The sequence below is a fragment of the Acytostelium subglobosum genome (genome assembly GCF_000787575.1).
Source record: "Acytostelium subglobosum LB1 DNA, scaffold: scaffold9, whole genome shotgun sequence".
In the NCBI taxonomy this organism is placed as follows: Eukaryota; Evosea; class Eumycetozoa; order Acytosteliales; family Acytosteliaceae; genus Acytostelium; species Acytostelium subglobosum.
Genome location: NW_012236524.1, coordinates 1,135,796 through 1,162,384, shown reverse-complemented (window position 1 = coordinate 1,162,384; position 26,589 = coordinate 1,135,796). Strand labels below are relative to the sequence as shown.

Sequence of the window (26,589 nt, the reverse complement as noted above, 5' to 3'; positions counted from 1 at the left end):
TCATTCATCACTCACTTGGTTCAAAGTCATTAATTAATAACACTAAAGGAAGATATAGTTATGATAAGAAGGAAAAGATATATTGGATTGTTAGTAATCATTGGTTTATTATTTGTAATCAATATTTTATATATATCAAAGAATGAACCATCAAAATTGGAAATAGTTCACAATCAATCATCAACAATAACAACTACAACAACGAATAATCAACAACAAGTGGAGGATGTCATTCCAACAACTTCAAATATACTTAAAGTTGAGGGGGATAAAGATTCCAAGATAGTTGTCAACACTACGTCATCATCATCATTAATTGAACCTGTTGTAGTAGTGATCACTTCAAACAAACCACAACATTTGGATAGATTACTAAAACAACTTGGTTGTAATATGTGGAGTCAGTACCAAGTTGATCAAGGTATTCAATGATGGATTGGCACCAATCAAGAATGTACTAGACAAGTATGACATTCAAGAGATTGAGAAACCGTCAAATGTCAGATTGCATGCCACTTTAAGTCTGGACATTGAGAAGGTACATTATACCAACATACTATATCAAGCGATGTTCCAGACTGTATTCAATCAACATGATGTTGCAATCATTCTGGAGGATGATCTAGTGATGGCCAAGGATTTCTATCAATACTTCTCAACAATGTCAAAGTTAATGCAACAAGATGATTCAATATTCTGTATAAGTTCATGGAATGACAATGCTTACAAATGGTCCGCTCTTCATAACAACAACAACAACAACAACAACAAGAATGGTACTCAGCCGAGCAACTTGTATAGCTTTAAACGAGAGGCACATTTTGGTGGACTTGGTTGGATGATTACCAACTATACCTATGTCAACAAGATAATACCAAGATGGGGACCAAACTATTTACCATGGGATGTACACGTCCAGAATGCAATGGATCCACATGATGTATGCATCTATCCAGATATACCAAGAACATATCATTCTCCAAAACTATTAAGAGACTTTCAATCAATATGTATGTATCCCTTATTACATCAATAGAGCAGGAATGTACAAACAACTAATATTACTATTTATTATAGATGATGGAGAGGATGAAGTTGATATATGGTCATATTATCAATTTAATATTAATGATATGATGTTGGATATATGGAATGGATTAGATTTGTCGTATTTACTCAAAGTTAACTATGATACCTATATCGACAATCAACTAAAGTCATCAATAGTGGTACAATCATTGGATGTCATACCATTTTTGGACAAAGGATCAATATCAACTAGTTATGCTCTACCAATTGATGATGTCACTTCAGATACTGATCAATCATGGGACAAGTATCTTCATAAGCTTGGACTAACTGGAAGAGGAAATGGTGGTGCAGTCAGATGTATATATCAAGGAGTAATCACATCATCTTATATTGGATCAGTGGTATATTACATTGGCAAATACTCTAGACATTACAAATCATTGAACAATAATCATATGGTCACTATCGATGATGTTGCCAATGGACTTGACTTTGACCCATCAATCACATCGATCAAGTCACTTGGTATCCTAAACAAGTTGATGAGAGACAGCACTCTCAAGTCAATAGTTGCAGGTCCTGGTCATTCATGTAAAGAGGCATGTTCAACACAATCTAAACAATGTTTGGAATCTGATCAACTTCTACTTCTGGATGACATGTCTACATTATATCGATTCGAAACAGTATGTGACAAGGTTATTGTGGCCAAGGATGATCAGATCAATGGCTGGCCAATCAGATATAGCAACTATACTTGTAGTATTCCATTGAGACCATCTAGGTTGAGCTGCCTACATCATCCACCCACTCTAGAGTTTAGTGAAGTTACAAGTCACTTCCTATGTATATGTAGAGACAACAACAACAACTAAGTAAAGGAGAGCACGAGCTCATCCGTTTACTCAGTTCATTATTATTATTATAATTATTGTACATCTGCTGGATATATAAATATACATCATCATGATTCATTCTTCATTCATTCATTATATATATTCCAATGTCGACATTGAATCATTTAAACAGGTCCACATCTTGAGATGAGTAACATTCCAGCAGTGTCTGATATTCCTATCCTTCTTCTGTTTACCAATCTAAGTTCCTTCATGATGGCCATCTCACGGAGAGTAGACTGTAGTGCGGTCGTTGTGTTAGTTGATTTGTAATCATCAATCAATCAATCAATCCAAAGATATACTTACAACACCTGATCCTATAAAGTCATGACTACCGTTGTAGTCAAAGTCCCATACTTCGATCTTGATTGGTCTTTCCAGATTGCCACCACAGAGAGCGTTGAGTGATAGAGTGATTGGAGAAAACGATGGACTCTGGTCATTGTGATGTGTCTCTGAACGATAGATAACGATCCAATCGTGTGATGAACCACCTCCCTTCTCATCGACGTAGCCTTGATATGACTTGTTTGCATAGTAGTTTCTTGGTACAGAGATCGTGAGGAATGGGTCAGATTTGGAGAAGAGGTCCTTTCTGTCGAGCTTGTATCCCTTGAACTGAAGCAGGTAGTTGACGTCGGGCACACCTGGGATCATTGGTACTGCCACTGCTCCAACTACAGTTGGAATACCCATTGGTCCTGTCATTGGCATAGCCATTGGAGCGGCCATTGGAGCTGCCATTGGTGCAGCCATGCCCATAGGCATAGGTGCAACACCGGGATATGATGGATAGCCACCTCCGTATGGTGATGGTTGTTGTGGTGGGTATGGATTTGAGCCATAGGCACCTCCAGTGGCACCATATGCACTGCTATTGGCTCCATACATACTACTGCTGGCACCGTATGCACTGCTATTGGCACCATAGGCACCGCTATTGTAGCCTGGGTATTGTTGTGGTGATGATGTTTGTGCTGGGTATTGTTGAGGTGGAAGCTGTTGAGGTGGATATTGCTGTTGTGGGGCAGCACCTGGGTATCCTTGAGGAGGATAGCCTCCGCCCTGTTGTGGAGGGTAACCACCACCGCCCTGCTGAGGAGGATATCCACCCTGAGCAGGGTAGTTATATTGTCCTGCACCTGGGTATCCACCACCGCCAGGAGCACCTGGAGGTGATGTCTTATTTAGATTGGTGCTCTGTTGTGGTGGTAGATTATATTGACCTGGTGCTGGTGAGTATGACATTATGTTATATATATAAATAAGATGTCAAAAGATATATATAATATTTATAGAAAGAAGAAAGTGATATGAATATGTTTGCTTGTGTGTGTGTATATATCGGTGTGCAAGTGGGGAAGGTAATGAAACAAAGATGTATGTATGTGAACAACATGTGTTTCAATTCAAATGTTTGATTAATTTTAATTAATTGACGATTTCACTCAAATACTTGGGACCTGGCACAGAGTTGTTGCCTACACTAAAAAGTGCCAAGTGCCCAGTCAATTAGTGACACTCTTTTGACATGTATCATGCCCAACGTTGTTGGGTCCCTTTGATCCGGGAATAATTAAAAGAAAGTATATTGATTGATATAAGTAGTTATGTATGTATATACAGTTGTTGTTGAAGTTATGTCCTTCTTGTTGGTGAAGCGAAAGAATATATTGCCAACATGTTGTTGTCTTGATTGATTACACTTTACATCTGGACAACACTATCATCATAATCTCTCTTGATGAATTGGTCGTAGAACTTTGGATTGATTGATTCAAACTGACGATCGGTATCAATGGAGAGTAGATGACCACACTCGGAGAAGAAGAATGTCAAATGCCACTTGGAATGAATACCGTAGAAGTCCTTGGCAGGGATATCGACAACAATCTCAAACAGACCACATTGTTCATCTTGATGAAGTTCTCCAATATGTATATTATGTTTGGACAGCAGTCTAAGTATATCTGTTCTTGTTATTTCATACTCGCTATGATCACACCATTCACAAATGGCATCCTTTAGTTCCTTGGCACTTGTCAGGTTCTCCCAATTTATCTTTAATATATTGTCCATTTGATTATTATTTAGAAAGAATTTATATTATATATATTAATCGTTGGTTGGTAGGTATGGTCGTTGAATTGATATGAAGTTGATTACTAATATGTCGTCAATCTCTTATCACAGTTAATTAATTACATACATATATATATATATAATTATGTTTATCTTTATAAGTGTAGGTTAACCATAGTAAACATGCTTATTGTTTGTGCGAGTGTTTGGTTGGTAGGTACCTTCAATACCGAGGTGGTGCGTGTTGTTGGACAATTGTGGTAATTAAGGAGTGTGATCTGTGTGAATGTCCTTTCCTAGCCAGATTGAGAGGGGTTATGTGAATGAGTTCCCCACCCATTGAGAGGTTCAATCCCCCACTCTAATGTTATTATTTGTGTCAATGAATATGTGTGTGTATTTAGATTGAAATAAATGAATGAAGGTGTTTGGTGAAAAAACGACGAAGAGTAACTCGATGTTTGTTGTTCAGACGAGGAGGGCCTCATCATTAATCATATCAAAGTATAAAGAGATAGATAGATAGATAGAAGTAGAAGAAAATGGGAAAGACAAAGAAGAATGTAAATGAGATGAATGAGGATGAGATAAAGAAGGCATTCGCTCAGGGAAAGATCCAAAGGAAGAAGATCGATGATGATGTACAACAGTTCTTGGATGACACTGCCAACAATCGTTTGGACAAGATCACTGAGGTCTTGCAAGATGATGAAAAGAAGGCAAAGCTACTCAATCAACACGATGCCAACAGACGTACAGCACTTCACTTTGCCTGTCACAATGGAAACATCGAGACATTCGACCTCTTGATCAATGCCAAGCCAGACCTAAACCAACAAGACTTTGTAAGTGCCCTACTCTATTACGCACAGAGGACGAGGACAGCTATAACTGACTGATCTACTATTACCTTACTCTCCAGGATAACTATACTCCTTTGATGTTGGCCATTAAGATGGGCAATACAAAGTTGGCAGAGAGATTGATTCAACTAGGTGCACAATTGGACTTGACAAACAAGGATGGCTTCACTGCTGTGCAGTTGGCCGTTCTTAGTGGTGAGACTGATATTGTTAGACTGTTGCTTCAGAGAGGTGCTGAAGTGTCAACAGAGAGCACAGAGTCTGGTTGTATCCTACATGCTGCATGTGGTATCAAGAAGGAGGACCTCGAGATCATCGATATGTTGGTCTCAAAGTATCCAAAGTTATTGTCCGTTATGGATGGCAATGAAATGACACCATTGCATATTGCTATCGGTAAGTGTTTGATCAAACATAGACCATGTTGTAGGACCTGTCACTGACATCATCCTCATTCATAACTTGAAACAGCATATGGAAACACAGATCTTGCTAAAGAACTTATCAAATTGGGTGCAAATGTTAATGCTGTTGCAGTTGGTGGATGTACTCCACTGCATATCTGTGTGGACTCTGGCAATGTGGAGGTGATTAAGGCTTTGATTGAGAATGGCGCCACTTTGAAACTCGATATGCATGGCGAGACACCATTGCTGATGGCACAAAACTCAAAGAACAAGACATTGGAGCAGCTGTTGGAGTCTGTCAAGTTGGACCCAACACCCTACAAGCCAAAGCCGTCGGCCAAGGGTGGAAAGAAGGCAAGCGAGCCCAAGGTCAGTGCCGAGGACCTAAAGGAGAATGGAAACAAGGCGTTCAGAAATGGCGACTATGACATTGCGCTCAACTGGTATCAGCTGGCGGGCAGCGTTGAGGATGTCACCAGCGAGATGAATCCCGGAGTCAAGAAGCAATCAATCGCGCATGTCCTTTTCAGCAACAAGTCAGCCTGCCACCTTCATCTGAAGAACTATCAACAGGCACTGGCCGATGCCGAGGAGACCATCAAGCTGGCTCCCAATTGGCCCAAGGGTTACCTGCGCAAGGCAGGTGCATTGGAGGCTCTGGGCAGACAAGAAGAGGCCCAAGAGGCCAAGGACAAAATGACGGCATTGGAGTCATCTGCAAAGAACTAAATTAAGTTGTTTGTTATACCAGAGTTTGGTATGATCGATCATCATTGTATGTGATTTGCGTTTTTTTGGACGGATAAATACTTTGGACGAGTCCATCCAAATAGGTCCATATCTGTTGATAATGTTGGCCTTGAATGATGACACCCGTCAACTTGACATGTTTGCAGGGAACAACCAACCTTACACCTAATTATCCCGATCTGTCACGTCTAATGCTCGTTGTGTTGTTTCACGCACCATTTATTTATTTGAATCATGCGTTAATGTTTTACCCTATTGGGCATCAATCAAAACAAGTTCAAAATTAGTATCTTGCAAGGGTAGACTTGAGCTTTGATTGGGGTCTACCCAGTCCATTAATAATGCCCAACACGGCAATGTGCTCAGTGTTGAGACATACATCTTTTGTATTCTCCGTACTAAGATTGTTGTTACGGTCGCTCATTCTCTTGATGGGGGGGTCAAGGGTTGTGTTCAACCAAACACTTGAACATTGTAACATAATCCATCAAGAGATATATAGATAACTTAAAGACTATCTCATCTCACCAACACACAATGAAGTTATTTGTAATACTATTATTATTGTCAATTAGTTTGACATTCATCCAATGCTCTACAGAGCAATCACCAGCTGCTTCAGCTACATCTGATATCTTTTTATCATCAAATCGCCAACACCATAGTGTCGATCCAATCATTTACTACAAAAACACTACCAACTACAATGATCACTTCCAGTCATACAACACTCGTCTACATCACGAGCCATACTGCTATTACCTACCAACCACTCCTAAAGAGGTATCCAAAGCTGTCAAGTTTGCCCTTCGTTCCAAGTTGCCAGTAACCATCAAGTCTGCCGGACACTCCTGTGACGCTCTATCCTCTGCCAATGATGCCGTCGTTATTGACATGTCTCTGATGAAGAAGATCAAGGTTGACACCCGTCGCAATCAGGCCACCGTCGAATCTGGTGTCACCTGGCTCGAGGTCTACAACGCCACCACTCCATTTGGTCTTGCTACTCCAGGTGGAAGCTGTCCAACCGTTGCTGTTGGTGGACTGGTTCTTGGTGGTGGTGCTAACTACTTGTCGCCAGCGTTTGGCTACAGCTGCGACAATGTCATTGAGATGTCCATTGTCAATGCTCGCGGACACTTGGTCACTGCCTCAAAGTACGAAAACTCTGATCTCTTCTGGGCTATGCGCGGTGGTGGTCATGGAGGATTCGGTATCCTTGTCTCGGTAACATACAAACTGCACGCCATCCCAGACTTGTTGTACAGCAACAAGATTCGTGTGCCATTCACATCCTTCGAGCCAGCCTTGCTCTTTATCGATCAGTACAGCCGCACCATGGAGAAGTCCATCTACCTCAACATGTTCTCTGGAATCACAGCTTTTGCCGCACCAGGAAAGCCACCCAAGGTCCCATTCATCTCAATCAACTTCTTCTATGGAGGCAATGCCACCGTGGGTCAACAGAAATTCTTCCAGTTCTTTGATGAGTTCAAGCTGGTCGTCCCCAACATCACCACCAACGCCACCAAGGATGCCAACCCTTTCTACAACATCATCGCTGCCATCTCCGACCCACCTCCCAGCCGCACCTACGTCCGTGGTCGTATGATGAATGGATGGACCCAAGAGAAGGCCGCCGCCCTCAAGACTTTCTTGTTGCCACCCGCTCTTCCATACTTCAACCTCTCCAACGATCCAAAGGCCAACCTCATGTTTGAGATGTACTTCCACGGAGGAGCCATGAATGAAAAGCCATCCGACTACAACGCCTTTGTGCATCGTAATGCCTCGTGGTCCATGTCGATCGCATTGAACTATTACAACGCATCACACGATGAGCTGTTTGGCACTTGGGACTCGTACGTCCGTGATCAATTGTTCAACTTCTCCGACTACATCTACCAGAACTACCCAGATGCAGACCATCCCAACTGGGCCAACGCATACTATGGCACCAACTATGCTAGACTGCAGTCCATCAAGGCCAGATACGATCCACGCAACTTTTTCAACTACAAGCAATCCGTTGTTCCCAAGAGAAGACCTCATCGTAACGACTACAATGATTCCGATAACGAATCAGACAATGACTACTCTGACTCTGAGTACAACAACCAGGGCTCAGACAACGACGATGATGATCAACAATAAATAATAATATTAGTTCATCAACCAACCAATCAATCAATTATTTGTACATGTAATATAACATTTAATTTATATATTCTATCCATGATGTGTCGTCAGTCAGGACTGTATACCATATTGACGTGAAGATACCTCTTCAAACAATAGTATCTGATGGATCAATGGTAGGTACGCCCTCTTGTTGGGAATATCCTTGTAGGAGTTGTTGATGTTTTGTTGTCCACCATTCTTGGAGTATTCGTACAGTGCCTGGAACACACTCTCTCCCAACGCTGCAATGCAATGAGATCTGAGTGCTTCAATCTTGGTATGATCAAGGTCTTCGTTGTTGTTGTTGCTGCCGCCACTTTTGTGTTCATTGCTAACACTTATGCTTCTCTTGTGATTGCTACTGTTGGCTACAACGTCGGTGACGACATCATCACTACTATCATAGCTGCCTGAACTGTAGCTGAGATTGCTAATGCTGCTGCTGCTACTGTTGTTGCTGTTGCCATGATCCCTCGGACTGTTCATCCCACTATTGCTCCTGTTGATGTTGTGCGTATGTATATGTAGATTGTTGCCACTGTTGCCCAACACTGGTGATCGTACCTCTGGACTGTTGCCAATGTATGAATTGAATAGTTCGACGACAGCATCAAAGTCGCGTTCGTTACGCTCGTCCTGATCGAACTGATCGAGCTGGTCCAATGAGCTTGCTATCAGTTCCAACCTCTTTGAGCTCTTGCGGAACTCCTTGACCAACTGTCTGCCCTCGTTCTTGAGCTCCACCTGGTCCTGGTTTCGCTCATAGCATGGTAACTGTGGACTGCTGACAGATAGCTTCATGTTGTTGGGGTTCTGATTGCTTGGACCCATGACTCCACTGTTGTTGATCACATTGCCATTGTTGTTGTTGAATATACCACCACTGCTACTGATACTATTGACTCCAGTGTTGATGTACAGTCCTCCACCTTGGTGAACATTGTTAATGTTGCTATTGTTGTTGAGGTCAAGATTATGAAGATCATTGTTGATAAAGAGATCAATCTGTAAACGATCAGAGTCGAATGATAGCTTTCTCTCTCTAGTCTCGCGTTCAGCCGGTCTGGAAACCGCTGTCTTTGGTCTGGCCAAATGTAATAGGACTGGCTTCTGAGGAGGTGTGTCTGGGAAGAAATTGCTGTATGATACATTGATATGACTAGGTCCACTTCCATTGCCACTGTTGTTGTTGTTGTTGTTGTTGTTGTTGTTGTTATTGTTGTTATTGTTGTTATCGTCATCATGAACAAGTGGTGCTCTTGGGAATCTTCTATCATAGAGTCTTATTACATCTGGTGAATCTTCTTTGGGACTTGATGTTGGTCTTATATCTTTGATCAAATTCTTTCTATCCTTTGTTGGTTGCTCATTCGTTCCAAGTGAGCCCCGTCGCTGTCTTGACATTGTCTGTGTCAAGTCGTTCATTGTATCATATGAGTATGATGTCTGAATTCAACATGATATGTATGTGTTAGTTCAATTATATAATCCTACTGCAGCCGATGGATCAACATTATATACCTTTGGTCTCATCCAACTTCGAAGTGATGTTGAACTTGTATTATTACTACTGCTACTACTACTATTGTTACTGCTACTGGTACTACTACTATTGCTGTTACTACTACTGTTGTTGTTGTTTGGAATTGGATCATATATATAAAGTGATTGATTGTCATTAGCATCGGATGACTTGTTGAATATATACATTTCGTTTGAGAGTTGTGGACGAGACTTGTTGTCATCCAGTTGCTGATCAAACTCATTGGAAAGTTCGATTCTTTCCCTATTGGCTTGTTGTTGTCGCTTCTGATTCGCTGCTGCACCATGTGAAGATAGTGAAGGAGATGATGATGAAGATGATGATGGCATCGCTGATGAAGGTATCTCCAATAGATTACTACTAATATTGTTTAGCTTTGGTTGTTTCATCGCCACCAACTGATTCTTCTTATCATTCAAATTACTCATACTAGCATGTCTAGGTGTTTGTGTAGGTACCCTATGTTCCGTGTGTGTTAGAACTGCTCTCTCTCTCTTTCTCCATCATCATCATTGTCATCGTCTTGATAAGGTCATACTTTGAAAAGTTTGTCTTTAGAGAGTACTGCATATGTTGTCTGATGAATGGTAGTTGGAAGACCTCAGCCATTGATGGTCTCCTATTTGGTTGTTTCTCTAGGAGGTATGATACCAAGTTACGTATATTCTCAGAGTAATGATTGGATATTGGTATTGGTTCATCCTTGAGTACTTTGTATATGAGTGATGGCATCTCCTTTGCATCGAATGCATGCTTCAACATCAACATCTCATACAGACAGCATCCCAATGACCATACATCAGACTTGAAGTCATACCTATTCCATTCATTCATTCAATGTTAATATCATGACGTAATATTGAGGAGGTGAGGTACTTACGCTTTGTTCTCAAACACCTCTGGACTCATATAGTATGGTGTACCGATCATTGTCTTTGCCATGTCCATTGAGCTGTCCAGTACTCGTGATATACCAAAGTCACCCAACTTTACAATGCCTCTCTTTGTCAAGAATATATTCTGTGTCTTTAGATCCCTATGTATAACCTTCTTCTGATGCATATACAACAATGCCAATGATATCTGTACGAACCAATCAAGTACTTGCTATATATATATATAACATGATTAGTCAATGTGTCAAGGGTCAACTCATCGTTGACAACCCAACATAATACATACACGTTCATCCAAGTGATCTTTGTTGCGTGCCTTTAGTGTAGAGAAGAGATCGCCACCTTCACAAAAGGCCATTATTATGCATAGATGTTGTTTGTCATGGAGGAAGGACTCGTAGAATTCAACGATGTTTGGATGACGTAGATCAGAGAGTAGTCTAACCTCTTGCATCGTCTCTTTGGTCTGTTTCTCGCCCTCCTTCAAGAAGATCCTCTTTTGAACGTATTGCTTCTTATCCACATTATTACGTACTAGAAACACATCGCCATATGAACCACTACCAATCTGTTTGATCATAGAGTACTTCTCCATATTTCCTCTCTCTCTCGTCGTTGCAGTGGCTGTCTCAGTCCCTGCGGAAGTTGTTATTCGTGGTCGACTGTTGTTGTTGTTGTTGTTCCTATGCTGGTTATCAAACTATTGATTGTTATTGTTGTAATGTAGTGTAATGTAGCGTAGTAATAGTAATAATAATAATAAAATATACAGTTATATTTGTTTGTTGTAATGTAGCGCCAATGTTGTGGAGGTGTGCTTCATGATAAGATTTATTTGTTTCAAACAAACACAACACACTCACGAGACGTCATGGAAAGACCCAGAGTTGTGTGTGTGTGATCATGATGAATGAATGAATGAACGCATGTACGTTGGCCATTCTATCAGATCTATTCTCTCTATGATGTGTGTGTGTTGTGGGTTTGGCTGGCGCTAACTCATGAATGGTTCGAACCAACCCGGGGGGAAGGCGATCAGGTGATGATCACATTCCGGAATGTAAACTTTCACATCACTCCAACTCCACGCCTCGACGCACAATGATTCGTTCAAAGCTTGGAAGATCCCAACTTGAGAGATTGTTCAACCTCTTCGAATGCTCTCTTGCCAGTCTGAAGTGCACCATTGATCGTTGCCATCTCGAACTGAGTGGCCGTGGCCTCTCCCGCAAAGAATATCTTGTCGGAAACTCTCTGCATTGTGGTGACGATGATGATGACGTGTGTTAGATAATGGGCGAGAAWTGAAAAAAAATGATTGGTCATCCACTCACCTTGGCCAAGATTAAGTTGGGTTCATCTTGAACTGGTGAGTCGGCTGGGATGACACATGGGAAGGAGTAGGCACCACGTACGAATGGGTTCTTCTGCCAGTCGTAAACAAAGTGTCCAATGTAGTTTTGGCTGGCTGGTGTCCAGTTGCCAACAACGCCAAACATTGCATCAAGTTGGTCGAGGAATGCACGGACTGCCTTGGCCTCTGGCAGTGCAGCCATTGAGCGTGCCTGGTCTCCAGTGATGAATCCGACGGCTACAAACTCTGCTGGTGATCCAGCTGGAACAGGACGCTTTGGTGCGCCATCCATCCAGACCTGGGGCACGGGACTATCGGCACAGAGCACGAGCTCCAGATTCTGCGACCAGAACTTCTCCTTGAACTTTAGCAATATCTTCATGCCTCCATCCATTTGCATGACCTCCAGAGCGTCATTCTTCTCTCTTGGCAGCTCTGGTTCGAACTTGATATCCTTCTCCTTGAGCACAGTGAGTGGAACACAAACAGCCACCTTCTTTCCCTGGACGACCTGTCCATCATACGAAGAGATACTTGTAACACTACCAGTGTAGTCAATTGACTTGACCCTCCAATTTGTCCTTATTTCCAGATCCTTTGATAAATAGTCCACAAGTACCTTTGATGACTTTTGCAACTTGAAGTTCCTCGGTTCCAAATGTGCCTTCTTGTCCTCAATGCATGCTTGCTACAAATGGGAGTAGGGAGGGGTAAGGGTAAGGGTTAGGGCAAGGGCAAGGGCAAGGGTAGGGCAAGGGCAAGAGCAAGGGTAACATACTCTAAGTCCAATTCGATCAAGGTTTGTACCCCAGGTCTTTGAGTAGACAGCATCGGCAAGACCAATGGCACGGAAAGGTACACCTTTAGAGGCAAGATGTTGCATGAGGTTGATGTGCTTGGGTGGCAATGGTGTGATGTCGGACAATGCCTCCAACTCTGTGAAACACTTGATCATGTCATCATCGATCTGGTCCTGACTGACAAGACGTCGTTCACGACCCAGATAGAAGTATGTGCAGTTCCTGCCTTCTTCATCATGGAACAGTGTCTCGGGGAACACTTCAAACGTCTCCCAACCCTGCTCCTTTGCCATATTATAATATAGTGTATCTGCACCATGTATCATTTCACCGCCCAATTCAACAGGCCATTGAGTGAATGTAGTATTTACACGTGTTCTACCACCAATAATACTATTGGCCTCCAATGTCAATACAGAGTATCCAACATTCTTTAACAGTCTAGAACAATGTAATCCAGCTGCACCTGCACCAACCACTATAACATCATATATCATTATTATCTAGTCTAGTATCCTTGTCTTGTCTAATCTTGACTTATAAGTAATATATATATTTCTATTATTTGTAGATGTGTTTGTCACTTGTCTTGCTTGATTGTACAATCAAACATCGTAAATGGTTGGGCAGACCACCAAACGATTGTTGGTCCAGGATACCATCTCTTCCCACCTGCACCAGGTTCTGATTTGTTAATTTTTGTTCAAATCAAAAGACTTAGAAGTTTCATGACCTTCTACAAAGTAATCTGTGTTCTCACAAGAACAAATAAGATAGATATCTACTATATATCTTGATACTTATTATCTGTGTGCAATGTCACTTATCTTATCTGAATGATCAATGAATGAATGAATGAAACATTGTGTATTTGTCACATTCTAATACGTGTTCCAAATTGATCGTCATGATGAAATGCGATCTTCGTCTTTGAACACACATTTTGTTTGAAAGTGATACAATTTATTTGTTATAAAAGAGAGAGATATATAATATATAAATAGATTGGAACAATGACAGACCTATATACTATACCACAACCATTATACTTTGATAAGAAGTCTGGTATGTCACACGATGAGTTCAAGATTGCCATCGAAGTGTCTACAACAGTCTATGTAGGATTCCTCTCATTCTACACAACCGAAGAGCAACTCTATGAACTCTTCTCAAAGTGTGGAGAGGTCAAGAAGATAGTCATGGGTTTGGACAGAATACAAAAGACTCCCTGTGGCTTCTGCTTTGTAGAGTATGATCATCACGTCAACATCTCATTCCCTTGCTTAACTTACTCATTCACTCAATCACGATCAATCAATACATAGATACTATTCTAAAGAGGATGCAGCAGATTGTATAAAGTATATTAATGGAACAAAGTTGGACGATAGGTTGATTCGTTGCGATTGGGACTATGGTTTCAAGGAGGGAAGACAGTATGGAAGAGGTGTTAGCGGTGGTCAGGTGCGTGATGAGTACAGAACAGATTATGACCCAGGTCGTGGAGGCTATGGCAAGCAGAAACTGGTCGAGATCGAACATGGTGTACCAGAGTATGATCAACAGGCCGCTCAAGCGGCACCTCCTCAACAACAACCACAATTCAAGAAGCGTGTTCGTGATGACGATGTCGACGATGGCTCAAAGAAGAGTCAGAGCAGAGAGAATGTAAGTTAGTCTGCAGTACTCATGTACATATACATGATCATTGTTCTCACTCATTCATTCATTCATTCACTCAATCATAGAATGGCAAGAGTGGCAGGTTTAGAGAGAGAGATGAACCAGACGAAGACGATTAAGCGAATAAAGTATAAAGACAGAGAGGACACACATAAGGACGAGTATATCGAGTCAATAGTGTCCTCCTAGAGGACATAGTTTATTGGTACAGAGTGTGCCCTCCCATGCAGGGGAGAGCTATAAATATGGCGATGTTTGTATGAATGAATGATATGATGAGCGAGACGGGTCGATCGATCACTTGCTGATCGTACCACTAACAGTGTACAGATTGATGGTGAAGACAAAGCTACCTTCCTCCTCCATCTTCTCGAGCTCTTGACGCCACAGAATGTAGTCGTCCTCACTAATCACGTTTTGTTGGACGGCCATCTTGCCTCGCTCACCAAGCCACAGCAGCTCATCAGCTTGTGCCAGTGTGTCGGTAAACAGACACTGCGCAAACATGTCGAGCTCCACTATCTTCTTGGTCCTGGACATGTGCGCTCTGATGTGGCGTCCGACCGAAGGGTTTGGATTGAAGACGACACCCCTGGTGATTGCATTGTTGATGCGCTCACCCGACTCGGTCTCCATGGAGATTGTTGATGACCACCAGTCAATGTCTGTGATCGATATCCTTCCACCAGTCTTTGTCACTCGTACCATCTCCTCGATGACTTCGGATGGCTGTGGCACATGTTGTAGCAGTCTCTCACATCGACAGGCATCAAAGTAGTCTTCGGCGAATGGTATGGCAGTGGCGTTGGCACACAGGACCGACACATTGGGTAGGCTACTCATTCTTGCGTTGGCACACTCGACCATCTCCTTGGAGATGTCCAATCCGACCACCTCGCCTATGCTCTCGACCATTGATTCCAGACGTGAGAGGTCCTTTCCGGCTCCACATCCAACATCAATCACCTTCATACCAGTATCCAAACGAAGTTGTTTGGTTGAATATTTAGTATGAGCTATGATCTGGTCCTCCTTTGTAACCTGGTCTACATATTGTATATATTTGTTTGGTGCCTCTGAGTTATCAATTGACATCCATCCAGTGGTCTCCTTTGATTGTTGACATTCATCAGTTGGTTGTGAATTAATGAATGGATGAGTGATTGGTATTTCTTCAATTGATTCCATTATTATTATTATTAATAAATAAATATATATTTTATGATTATCTAATAAATAAATAGTTTGATAGAATTTGATTGGATTGGAGTAGTGTTAATTAATATGTAACCATTGTTATAACAACTAATTAATATTGTGTATATCACATCTTGTCAACCATCAATCAATCATTCTGAGTCGGTCAGTACTGACCTACTGCCCCATCCATGATCATGTGTCCTTTCATCAAGGAAAGGAAACAGTTAGAGCACATGATTGTCAATCAATCAATCAATTGACATATACTTCCATAGGTCATGGAGTAGTGTTGGTAATACAATATGTTGGTTTGGTCGACTCTATCAATCCACCACAACTCGTTCAAACATCATCAATCCCATCCATTGTTTGTCATTTATTAATGTTCGAATATGACATCGTATATATGTGTGTGATTGTGTGATTGAGATATATATAACTGACTACAAGTACGAGTGTGAGATTAAGTGATGAGATTGTGTTTGGGTGAGGTAGTGGAGTATGTGTGTATTGGACAACGAGGTGGAAGGGCATTTGGAACTTGACATCTTTGGTTTGAAGTTGTGATTGTTGTTGGTGAGGGATGTTGGACATCGATGGGTCACAAACGAACAATCATAACCATCAACAACATATTGTCATTATGAACTTACCTTGAATTAAAAGAGTACAAGGGTGGAGGGTATGAATAAATATTTTATATATATATAAATAAATCTAATATACAACAAGGTTAAATAAATATTATTATTATTATTATACAGGTAATAATGATTAGTTGACTGGATTGAATTTGTTAATATATATAGAGTGGATTAGAGTAGTTTGAATTCCTTGACAATTTGGACCTGGGTTTGGAATTGAATCAATAAACAACTGTCAGCTGATATGTATCAGTTCCCCAAACATTTATAAACACTCCAATGTCGAGGCGTCATTCAAGTATTTATGAACTGATGTAATCAATTATATTTGTCACACAGTTATCAGCTGTTATACGTGGGGTGATGATCATGGTCCATCCATCAAACTCCTCATCACTCAATCAATATCACACTCAAGCACTCACACGCTCAGGCCATTATTCTCAAATACATGATGATAATAATGATGTTGATGATGAGCTGGCTTCCCACTTACTTAAGTGGTGGGTGTTAAATAGATATATACCTATAGATCAATCAATCAATTACATATTTGCCTATGCACCAAATTGAGAGAGATAAAACAAAACAGTTAAAGGAGGTTAATTAATTAAATGATACGGACTCGAGATTGGCCGCAGCTCATTCTCGTGGAACCTTGGTTGTTGTTACCAATACTCGCCTAACTCCCAAATTGGTAAGGATTGTCTATTTGATTGATTCAATATCTAAAAGATATAGATGTGATTTGATGTGATATATCATTTGATCTGATTTTTCTCAAGTTGATGTATATAAATATATATGTATGTTTATTAATACAAATAATAATGTATGTATGGATAAAAATAATGAGGAGGAGAATGAGGAGTAGATGTTGCTCGAATATGCCATATTTAGATAAAGTAAGAAGAACCATATTGACCAGAGGCATGGAAGACGTTTCCAACCTCTCGAGTGATTGTCTGGCCAATGTTGGTGAGACTACGTGTCAGTTTACCCTTTCTCTGGCCTTGATCTACAATATTCTTGTCTGGCACATCATCCAATACAATGTCCTTCTCCTTGAAGTTGATGTTACTGATGGTAGCCTTTCTTCTTGGACCATTGGTGTATGATCTCTTCCTTGATATATCCACAGGGTTGGAAGATGAAGACTTTGTAGTTGATGCACGTGGTCTCTCATCTGCTGACACTGTAGGTAGGTCACCAGCACTCTTGCTTAGATGCTCATTCAATTGAATAACCTTTGTTGATCTCTTTCTGGTAAATGTCATCTTTCTATTCATGATGCCTGGTTCCAAACTGGCACCAAGTGTTGAGCCCGACTTTGGTGTCTGCAATGATTGACTGAGAGAAGTGTGTCCACCAGGCATCAGAAGATTGTTATTATTATTGATTGTACATTCAGTTGTTGATCTTGATCCACAATCATCTTCAACAATGATCATTGGTGCAGATTGATTTAATTGAATATTATTAATGTTGTTTGTTGGTGCATCTGAACTAGAATTGTCAGAGACAACTAATATTGTTGGAGTTGATGTTATTGTTGGTGTTGATTGAGTTGGAGGTGTTACTGAAGAGACTTCAATCTTTATATTATTATTATTATTATTTTTGTTTGATTCTGAATCAACTTGTACTGTTGTCGTTGTTGGTGTGGTTTGTCTGATATGTGCAGGTGATGAAGATGTCAATGCAGAAGGATTGGACTCTGCTATGAACCTTGGACCAGATCTCTCAAACTCTGGGGTGACCTCAACTTTTGAGTTCTTCCTTCTAAGTTTCTTAGATGATGAGTTTCCCATTATTATTAGATATTGTTATAAATTATTATTTGTAATAATATAATTGGTGGATTATTAAATTAAGAATATATATAATATGTAGATTGATTGATTGATTTATTTAACAAACAAAACGATAATATTGGAAAATTACAATAGTATTTGTACTTGTAGGAGTTGGATGTAGTACTTTTTGTTTGTTTGATTGAATGAATGTTCAAACAATTAGTGATTGAGATGATGTATTAATAACTTGTGTCAAGTGACACAGGAAATTGGACGTCCTAGAACTCTATAACTTGTGTCATTCAGGCAATCAATCCATACAACAGACAGAATCACACTCCATGTTGACAAATTCTGATAGTTGTGTATGAAAGGTTATGGATGGAGGTGGTGATGGTTCTGGCGATGTAGTTGGCGGATCATAAAATACACACACTTACAGTGCCCCTTTATTAAATTTATACCCAATACTATGTTTAATCAATCACACATTCATTCATACACTCATACACACACAACACTCGACATAACTATGTTCATAGCAATACAAGTCATCAAACACAACACTAACACTCAGAAACTCATCTAAATGATTGGAATATTGAAGGGGTGAGTACCATTGCATGCAAATGACACACAGCAAAACACACACACCAATTTGATGATCAAAAGACACCAATTCACCACCAATGATCATGAAGCACACAATCATAGTCGCCATACCTGTTGACAATCAATATTATTATAAAACGTACACACACTCAAACGTTCATCTTGAAGAAATGTCATTTTAGATATAAATAACTAACACATGTCGACGACCGAAGATTTGATTGATTGATTGATTTGAACATCCAGTCAATATATGCCAAGTTACCTTACATTAATATTCTCAAGAGTCAGAAGCATAGTGCTCACTTCGAAACTGGAATGCAAGAATGGAGGAGGGGAGGAAAGGGGGAAGGCCAAGGTGACATGAAATGGAATAATGATCTTTATGGCATTGGGTATGGCATGGGAATGCCTTAAGTATGTGTCCTCTAAAAGGCTTCAAACCTATTGGGAAGTTGGTTGATTGGTTGGTATGATTGATTGAATGTGATTGATTGATTGAATTTGATTGGTTGAGTATGTGTTGAGTAGTTGTAGTGGTAGGACTTTTAGATCACCATAGTTCTGTTCTCCTTGTCATCAAATGCATCAAACTCATTGTCAGAGTCTGAGAAGAAGGAGTCGTCATTGCCCTTTTTGGTGGCGGACTTGGTGCTGGGACGTCTCTCTGGTGATTCTTGGTGGACGACGTTCTTGAACTTGTTCTTGAGAGCAACTGCGATAAAGTCCTGTGTAGAGAGCACTGACTTTTGCTGGTTGGTGATGTCACGCACGGGAGTGCCACCTGGCGAACGAATGATGTCTGACTTCTTCAGGGTCACCTTCTGGCCCGATCTCAAAAGGTCACCGATGGACAGAGCCTGCTTGGTTGGTGTGCCGGCTGGCATCTGACTGGATCTGATCACGCCCTCTGCAGTCTTTTGCATCTTAAAGTTGGTGGGCTTGTACATTGGTGGCAAGGGGGGTGGGGGTGGAGGTGGGCAAGCCTTGCCAGGTGCCGCTGCGGCGGCTGGAGCCATTCCACTGTTTGTCGTTGACATTATTCTTGCAATCTCCTCACGCAATCTGGACAACTCATTCTCCAAGTTCTTAACCTTTTCAGTTCCAGGTGCACCAACTGTTGTTGTTGTTGTTGTTGTTGTGGACGTTGATGTTGGAGGGGATAATACTACAGTTGGTGTTGATGTGGCGGTGGTGGTAGGGATTGATGGTGTAGAGGATGATACAGGAATGTTGAAGGAGTAGGCAGTATCGTTGATGATACTTCCAGTGCTGGTGCTGCTGCTGTTGTAGTACTTGCTACTGTTGCTTAGCTTGGGTGTGCTCCAACTACGTCTGAGTGACATGGATATTCTTTGAAAGATACCATTTCTACGTCTGATGTATCTGTTGAATTGATCGGGGAACGCTACTACCACGTCGTAGAACGTTATCAATGAATAACCCGTGAGCTCAAAGAATGTGAATCCAAGCTCCATCATATTTGACACAATGTTATCGTTATTGTAATGTATAATATGTTGTCTATTGTTCTGTCTTTGTTGTTGTTGTTGTTGCATAATGAATGGATGGCTGGTCCTCCTTGCTCACTCCTAATAAGTTATGTGTGTATATGTAATATATTGAGTTAACAACTAACAAACTATAGTATGATACACAATGGACAACAACGCGACTGAGTGTGGTGTTGATCAAATCAACCGTTAAATATAAAAACAGTTTGAAAATGTTGTGGCGCCTTGTTCAAATTTTTGAATTCAAATATTTCAAACGGGTGTGATGGAGGACATGTGCGGCAGACTCGTCAGACAGTTTTATGTATCCTTGTATCGAATATTTGATACCTGACATTCTCTGGAAGTGGCTCATTGTTGACATAGTATGATACCAGACAACAATAGAATGCTGATCCATTCTTGAGTGTTGCAATCTTTGATTCCAACTGTAATAGTGCTGCCTTGTCCGTGTACAAGTTCTCAGCAGGTGCTCCAAAGAACTCATCCTGAATAAATATATGTGTTAGATATATTGGTTTGATTGTGGATGTTTGATTGATATACTCACAGCATGTTGTCCAAAGAGTATCAATGGAATGGTACCAGTTTCATCTTCTAGGATAAGCTTCATGACGTATGCCATTTGGATGGTGTTTTGTTTCTTGCAGAGTGGACAGTTGCTCACCGAATCGATCATATGTGAAGGGAACTGTGTGTCAAAGAATGACTTGCATTCATCACAATAAGGTCTTGTAATCTGTTGAACATTCATTGGAATGTGTTGTATCAGTTTGGCCAATATCTTGTACTTGCATGGTACCTGGTTTGGATTAATTGATTGTTAATCATTATGTTTGGTTGATCAATTATTAATCACTCACCTTTGCATCTGGAGATATTATTTGACTGATGTTTGTGATTGGCTTGCTTGGATACTTGATCTCTGTTAGAGTCTGAAGTGGTACCAATCTAATATTGTTGTTGTTGCTGTCAACATCCATGTCTGATGATGATTGTGCATATCTTCCAATTTGTCTAGTATAGTCAGCAACTCTTGCTGAGTGGTAGCTGTTGATTGATTGGAGGTTAGTATGAGTGTACATGTTACAAGACTCTTGCCCTTCCTTCATACATACCCTTGTATCTGTTGTACAATTGGATTGTTTGGTTCGAGTATAGTGAATATTGATTCTTTGTTCATCTTGAGCTCCATTTGATGATTGTAGATGTTTGGTCGAACCTTGCGAACCATGATCCACTCGTCAGAGAGACTGTCCATGCCTGTGAAGTGGATGTTCTCCCATGACAACAGGGTGAGCGTGACACCCAGACGATGGCCCTCTCTGGTGTTCCTTAGGAACTCATAGCCCTCGCCACTGCCATCCCACAGGAGCAGCTTCATGCATTTGCCATTGATGCCCAGTATGTGATCCTTGGAAAGTACACGAGCCACCACATTGATCAGACCAGAGTTGATGGTGATGTCGCCCAATGCAGTGCGATTGACAATGGGACCAGCGGCCACACTACTACCCATTGCCCTTGCACCACCTCCAACACCACCAGCCACTGTCTGTGGGATATTGTCCGCTGCCAGGAACATGTGCTTGCATTCGCGCCAAATCTCTCTCAAGCGTCTGATGTGGGCCTCGTCAATGGCAGTGAATGTGTACGAGTTTGTTCTGCTGACGGGATGGATAGGATCGCGTTCAACACCAGGAATATACACCATTGTAAAGTGATTGTGACTATCATCCATGTTACCAAATGCTGTCAATGAGCTGTACTCCTTGTTAATCTAGATGGTTTGGTTGTCGTCGGGTCAATGAATGGTTGATTGATTGATTGAGTATGAATGAACATACCCTCGCCCTATGAAGTCTGACTATTGTTCCATCCTTTAGTACTGCAGGATCAAAGTAGTTGCGAAAGAATAGGTTGACATTGACCTTGTGATCTGGTGAGTCGCCCACCACAAGGCTAACGCATTTGTCTGTGTTTGATGATAATGATGATGTTGTTAGTTACTCAAGACGAATCAACAATTCAATTAAACCAACAGTTATGATCATACCTGTTCCTTGTGTTGGTTTGGCAGGTGAAGTTCTAATCACGAATGCATAGATATTGCATTGTACATCATGTACCAAATCTGCAATTGGTGTATATTTGTAAGTCTAGATAATGACAATGACATGGTATAAGTAAGTACTTGATATCAGTATCTTGGACTTTGACTTATCAATACCTTATTCTTTATGTTGTTAACATTGTTGGCGTGTATCATTTTTGAAGAGTGATGTAAACATTCGTGTTCGACACGACTCTTATCTGTTTGTTGTTGTTGTAAAGCAAAGTCAAATTCTTCTAACTTCACACACATCTGATCAGTTCATCCATTTCATTTGAACTACAGCACTAACGACTAAAAAAACAAAGATAGAGATAGATAGAGAAAATGGCGGATACAGACATGTCTACTACTACTCCTGCTTCTGCTGCTGCTACTGTTGATACAAGACATCAACATTTGAATAATGCTCTGGGCAGTGATACCTTTGCAAAGGTTAGATCAGCAAAGGTGTTGGTCGTTGGTGCTGGTGGCATTGGATGTGAGCTACTGAAGAATCTAGTTCTATCAGGCTTCAAAGATATACATATTGTAATGTATACCAACTCTCGATCCAAGTGATGGACATCGAGCTAACATTCAATCATTCATCACAACAGATTGACTTGGACACAATCGATCTGAGCAATCTAAACAGACAGTTCTTGTTTAGAAAGCATCATATTGGAATGTCAAAGGCAAAGGTATGTCAATATCACTCAGGTTGCAACAGTCATGCTCTAACACAATGAATGAATGAATAGATCGCAAGAGAATCAGTGTTGAAATACGCCAACAGTGATGATGTATCGATTATTGCTCATCATGCGGATATTAAGACGACAGAGTTTGGACCAAACTACTTTGAACAGTTTGATCTTGTTATGAATGCTTTGGACAATCTGTCAGCTCGTCGTCATGTCAATCGTGTGTGTCTGTCAGTCAATGTGCCTCTGATTGAGAGTGGCACCGCTGGATACTTGGGCCAGGTGACGGTGATTCGCAAGGGACTCACTGAGTGCTTTGAGTGCACGCCAAAGGTGCCACCAAAGGAGTTTGCCGTATGCACCATCCGATCAAACCCTTCGGCACCCATCCACTGCATCGTCTGGGCCAAGATGTTGTTTGGTCGTCTGTTTGGTGTGCCCGACGACACCAACGCCGTCACAGACATGAGCGACAACGTGGTCGAGGGCGACGTGGCCACCGGAACAGCGATTAGAGACGAGCTCCTGCCTCAGGAGCAAGCCAAGGGCTACCATCAATGGGTCTTCCACAAGTTGTTCCACACTGATATCGATCGATTGGCACGTATGGGCGACCTGTGGAAGGAGCGCAAACCTCCCGTCCCCCTACTGCTGGCCAACATTGACACGATGGTCGACGGCGAGTCACAGTCCACCCAGACACAACAAAAGAAGACGGCACTCAAAGATCAGATCGTCCTGTCATTCAAGGAGAACGTGCAGTTATTCATCGACACAATCAACAAGCTCAAGCTGCGCAACGAGCAAGAAGGTCACCTCACATGGGACAAGGACGATGACATGGCACTCAACTTTGTCGTGGCCGCTTCTAACATCCGCTCACACATCTTTGGCATTCCTACCAAGTCCAAGTTTGACATCAAGGCAATGGCTGGCAACATTGTGCCTGCAATCGCCACAACCAATGCCATCATCAGTGGTCTCATCGTCATGGAGGCTTTCAAAGTATTGGGTGGACGTTATGATCAATGCAGGAGTGTAAGTCCCAACCAACCTCAATCACAATCAATCAAACAACTTACTAATGATGCATGCATCCACCCATCCATCACCCAGACCTACCTCTACAAAGTTCCATCAGGAAAGAGACTTTTGTTGCCAGCCGAGTTGGACAAACCCAAGGCAGATTGCTATGTTTGCTCGCAGAAGTTCATCACACTCAAGATCAACACACTCAAGACAACGTTGGCACAGCTCGTGAATGATGTATTGAAGAAGGCATTGTCATTCCACGATCCAATGCTGACTGTCGGCGCCAGTCTTCTCTATGAAGGTGGCGATGAAGACTTGACCAAAGAGGAGATTGAAGCAAGGAACAAACTGGAACAGAAGATCATCGCAGAGTACAAGATGCCAGACAACACCATCTTGAATGTCGAGGATTATTTACAGAACTTTAAGGTGTCCATTTTGATCAGTCATTGGTAAGTTACATCGTGATATGATTGATTGATTGATTGATTGTCTGACACACGCACATATATATAGTGAGACGTTCGAGTCTGAGGAGAAGTGGTTCGATATCTCTGGCAAACAACCAGTTCCAGGTGAAGAGAAGGCTGTCCAGACTACTACCACGACAACTACAACAACAACTGCCAAAGTGGGAGATCAAAAGATTGATTTGGATGATGTTGAAATCATCGAGAGTATTGATGTTGCACCACCATCTACAAAGGAGCCAGTTACCGAGACCAGGACACATAAACGAAAGGAACAGGAGCCAGACGAACAACTCGATAACAAGAAGCAGAGGCAATAATAAATCAAACTTGAACTTCAGCATCACTTCCCAAACTTTGTGAAGATCATACATTTTGATGAATCACATGATTGATCATTCATTCATTTAGATTGCATTCCAAAATGATATCAATGAGATACATCAACTTGGCACTGGTTATCACCAGTATCAAACTGTTGTTGATACCATCATAGTAGGTCATCATGATTGATCAGGAGTCAGCTCAAAGACAATGTCTAACACATTCAATCAATTAAACAATGAATGAATCATTAGTTATAGCACAGACTTTGAGGTACATCGCAATTGGTTGGCAATCACATCATCATTGCCAGTGTCTAAATGGTATATTGAGGCCACCTCTGAGTGGACACTAGACTATCCACCATTCTTTGCATGGTTTGAATATGTACTCTCAAGAGTGGCACCATTGTTTGATGCCAAAATGCTCATAGTAGACAACCTAAACTATCATTCACCAATGACCATCGTATTCCAACGTCTATCAGTAATCACCACCGACCTCCTCTTCCTTGTGTCAGCCTATCTCTTGTCCAAGACACTCGGTTCTTCGATCACATCACACTCCTCCACCTCCTCATCCTCCAAGCCAACAACAACAACAACACCATTCTACCAAGATCCAAGCTTCATCTTGTATGGCATCATGATACTGAACCCTGGACTGTTGATGGTGGATCACATTCATTTCCAGTACAATGGATTCCTCAAGGGTATCATGTTGCTATCACTGTACTTCATGGCAAGTGGACACCCCTTGCTTGGTGGCATTGTCTTTGCCACATTGCTCAACTTCAAACACATCTACATGTACCTGGCACCAGCATACTTTGTCTACCTCTTGATACACTATTGCTTTGGCTCATCGGCACGTCTGTCCAGCTTCAACATTACCCGCTTCATAGCATTGGGTGTGTCTGTACTCGCAGTCTTTGCAATCTCACTAGGACCCTTTATCATCTACCAACAGATACCCCAACTTATCTCACGTCTCTTCCCATTTGGTCGTGGTCTAAGCCATGCATACTGGGCGCCCAACTTCTGGTCACTATACAACTTTATTGATCGTCTGTCTCTCTTTGGTATGTGTGCTGTACTACAATTGTAAATCGCGCGCTAACTAACAATCAACCAACACACTACTTTTTATAGTTGGCAGCAAGTATCTTGGATGGCAGATTACTAGTGAGCAGGGTATGCTTACAAGTGGATTGGTTGGAAGTGATACTCAAGCACATGTAATATTGCCAGCAATCACACCAGGCATCACTTTGGCAATTACAGTGCTATCATTGTTGCCTTCACTTTGTGGAGTGGTTCGCTCAAACAAGATGACAGCCTTCATACTTGGTGTTACTCAATGTTGCTTCTCCTTCTACATGTTTGGATGGCATGTACATGAGAAGGCCATCATCATGGTGACCATCCCACTTACGTAAGTTACCCCGGGTTGGCCAAGCAATCATCACACGGAACCATCCCACTTACACATTCATCAATCAATCAGCTTATTATGTTTGGAGAATGTCAAGTTTGCCAGACTCTATTTTGTGTTGTCAACTATTGGTCATTACTCACTTTTTCCATTGTTCTTCACGAACAAAGAGATAGTTGCAAGAGCATTAATATTGTCAGTGTACACTTGTTCATTATATTATATATTGACAATGTACTATGACAACAACAACAACAACAACAACAACAAAAAC

The 26,589-nt window shown here is 41.3% G+C and overlaps 15 protein-coding genes across 15 annotated transcripts; 6 read left to right on the top strand and 9 right to left on the bottom strand.

Moving 5' to 3' along the window:
• Positions 1 to 838: 838 nt before the first annotated feature.
• Positions 839 to 1,904, top strand: SAMD00019534_053800 (hypothetical protein; the record flags this gene model as incomplete). The annotated part of the gene is made up of 2 exons (XM_012899851.1): positions 839 to 1,010; positions 1,078 to 1,904. Coding segments are annotated over 2 exons (999 nt in total), but the record flags the coding sequence as incomplete, so codon positions are not given.
• A 149-nt stretch (positions 1,905 to 2,053) lies between these two features.
• Positions 2,054 to 3,203, bottom strand: SAMD00019534_053790 (hypothetical protein; the record flags this gene model as incomplete). The annotated part of the gene is made up of 3 exons (XM_012899850.1): positions 2,054 to 2,167; positions 2,238 to 2,608; positions 2,732 to 3,203. Coding segments are annotated over 3 exons (957 nt in total), but the record flags the coding sequence as incomplete, so codon positions are not given.
• Positions 3,204 to 3,641: 438 nt separating this feature from the next.
• On the bottom strand, positions 3,642 to 4,010 carry SAMD00019534_053780 (hypothetical protein; the record flags this gene model as incomplete). The annotated part of the gene is made up of 1 exon (XM_012899849.1): positions 3,642 to 4,010. A coding segment is annotated over one exon (369 nt), but the record flags the coding sequence as incomplete, so codon positions are not given.
• Positions 4,011 to 4,555: 545 nt separating this feature from the next.
• SAMD00019534_053770 (hypothetical protein) lies at positions 4,556 to 6,012 on the top strand (the record flags this gene model as incomplete). The annotated part of the gene is made up of 3 exons (XM_012899848.1): positions 4,556 to 4,858; positions 4,936 to 5,272; positions 5,348 to 6,012. 3 exons carry the CDS (start codon positions 4,556 to 4,558, stop codon positions 6,010 to 6,012), a joined length of 1,305 nt encoding a protein of 434 aa, XP_012755302.1.
• A 558-nt stretch (positions 6,013 to 6,570) lies between these two features.
• Positions 6,571 to 8,187, top strand: SAMD00019534_053760 (hypothetical protein; the record flags this gene model as incomplete). Its single annotated transcript, XM_012899847.1, has 1 exon — positions 6,571 to 8,187. The coding sequence occupies one exon, from the start codon at positions 6,571 to 6,573 to the stop codon at positions 8,185 to 8,187; it is 1,617 nt and encodes a 538-aa protein (XP_012755301.1).
• Positions 8,188 to 8,283: 96 nt separating this feature from the next.
• On the bottom strand, positions 8,284 to 10,185 carry SAMD00019534_053750 (hypothetical protein; the record flags this gene model as incomplete). The annotated part of the gene is made up of 3 exons (XM_012899846.1): positions 8,284 to 9,660; positions 9,736 to 9,841; positions 9,923 to 10,185. The coding sequence occupies 3 exons, from the start codon at positions 10,183 to 10,185 to the stop codon at positions 8,284 to 8,286; spliced, it is 1,746 nt and encodes a 581-aa protein (XP_012755300.1).
• Positions 10,186 to 10,216: 31 nt separating this feature from the next.
• Positions 10,217 to 11,248, bottom strand: SAMD00019534_053740 (hypothetical protein; the record flags this gene model as incomplete). The annotated part of the gene is made up of 3 exons (XM_012899845.1): positions 10,217 to 10,574; positions 10,638 to 10,864; positions 10,940 to 11,248. 3 exons carry the CDS (start codon positions 11,246 to 11,248, stop codon positions 10,217 to 10,219), a joined length of 894 nt encoding a protein of 297 aa, XP_012755299.1.
• Positions 11,249 to 11,769: 521 nt separating this feature from the next.
• Positions 11,770 to 13,310, bottom strand: SAMD00019534_053730 (hypothetical protein; the record flags this gene model as incomplete). Its single annotated transcript, XM_012899844.1, has 3 exons — positions 11,770 to 11,907; positions 11,988 to 12,695; positions 12,786 to 13,310. Coding segments are annotated over 3 exons (1,371 nt in total), but the record flags the coding sequence as incomplete, so codon positions are not given.
• Positions 13,311 to 13,820: 510 nt separating this feature from the next.
• SAMD00019534_053720 (hypothetical protein) lies at positions 13,821 to 14,609 on the top strand (the record flags this gene model as incomplete). Its single annotated transcript, XM_012899843.1, has 3 exons — positions 13,821 to 14,056; positions 14,133 to 14,475; positions 14,556 to 14,609. 3 exons carry the CDS (start codon positions 13,821 to 13,823, stop codon positions 14,607 to 14,609), a joined length of 633 nt encoding a protein of 210 aa, XP_012755297.1.
• Positions 14,610 to 14,787: 178 nt separating this feature from the next.
• Positions 14,788 to 15,462, bottom strand: SAMD00019534_053710 (hypothetical protein; the record flags this gene model as incomplete). Its single annotated transcript, XM_012899842.1, has 1 exon — positions 14,788 to 15,462. The coding sequence occupies one exon, from the start codon at positions 15,460 to 15,462 to the stop codon at positions 14,788 to 14,790; it is 675 nt and encodes a 224-aa protein (XP_012755296.1).
• A 1,771-nt stretch (positions 15,463 to 17,233) lies between these two features.
• On the bottom strand, positions 17,234 to 18,145 carry SAMD00019534_053700 (hypothetical protein; the record flags this gene model as incomplete). Its single annotated transcript, XM_012899841.1, has 1 exon — positions 17,234 to 18,145. A coding segment is annotated over one exon (912 nt), but the record flags the coding sequence as incomplete, so codon positions are not given.
• A 1,145-nt stretch (positions 18,146 to 19,290) lies between these two features.
• SAMD00019534_053690 (hypothetical protein) lies at positions 19,291 to 20,301 on the bottom strand (the record flags this gene model as incomplete). Its single annotated transcript, XM_012899840.1, has 1 exon — positions 19,291 to 20,301. One exon carries the CDS (start codon positions 20,299 to 20,301, stop codon positions 19,291 to 19,293), a length of 1,011 nt encoding a protein of 336 aa, XP_012755294.1.
• Positions 20,302 to 20,546: 245 nt separating this feature from the next.
• Positions 20,547 to 22,525, bottom strand: SAMD00019534_053680 (hypothetical protein; the record flags this gene model as incomplete). The annotated part of the gene is made up of 7 exons (XM_012899839.1): positions 20,547 to 20,744; positions 20,807 to 21,058; positions 21,120 to 21,306; positions 21,375 to 22,036; positions 22,104 to 22,231; positions 22,313 to 22,415; positions 22,487 to 22,525. The coding sequence occupies 7 exons, from the start codon at positions 22,523 to 22,525 to the stop codon at positions 20,547 to 20,549; spliced, it is 1,569 nt and encodes a 522-aa protein (XP_012755293.1).
• Positions 22,526 to 22,696: 171 nt separating this feature from the next.
• Positions 22,697 to 24,874, top strand: SAMD00019534_053670 (hypothetical protein; the record flags this gene model as incomplete). The annotated part of the gene is made up of 5 exons (XM_012899838.1): positions 22,697 to 22,900; positions 22,969 to 23,052; positions 23,113 to 24,093; positions 24,172 to 24,539; positions 24,604 to 24,874. Coding segments are annotated over 5 exons (1,908 nt in total), but the record flags the coding sequence as incomplete, so codon positions are not given.
• Positions 24,875 to 24,981: 107 nt separating this feature from the next.
• Positions 24,982 to 26,319, top strand: SAMD00019534_053660 (hypothetical protein; the record flags this gene model as incomplete). Its single annotated transcript, XM_012899837.1, has 3 exons — positions 24,982 to 25,052; positions 25,136 to 25,962; positions 26,033 to 26,319. 3 exons carry the CDS (start codon positions 24,982 to 24,984, stop codon positions 26,317 to 26,319), a joined length of 1,185 nt encoding a protein of 394 aa, XP_012755291.1.
• Between the last annotated feature and the right edge of the window lie 270 nt (positions 26,320 to 26,589).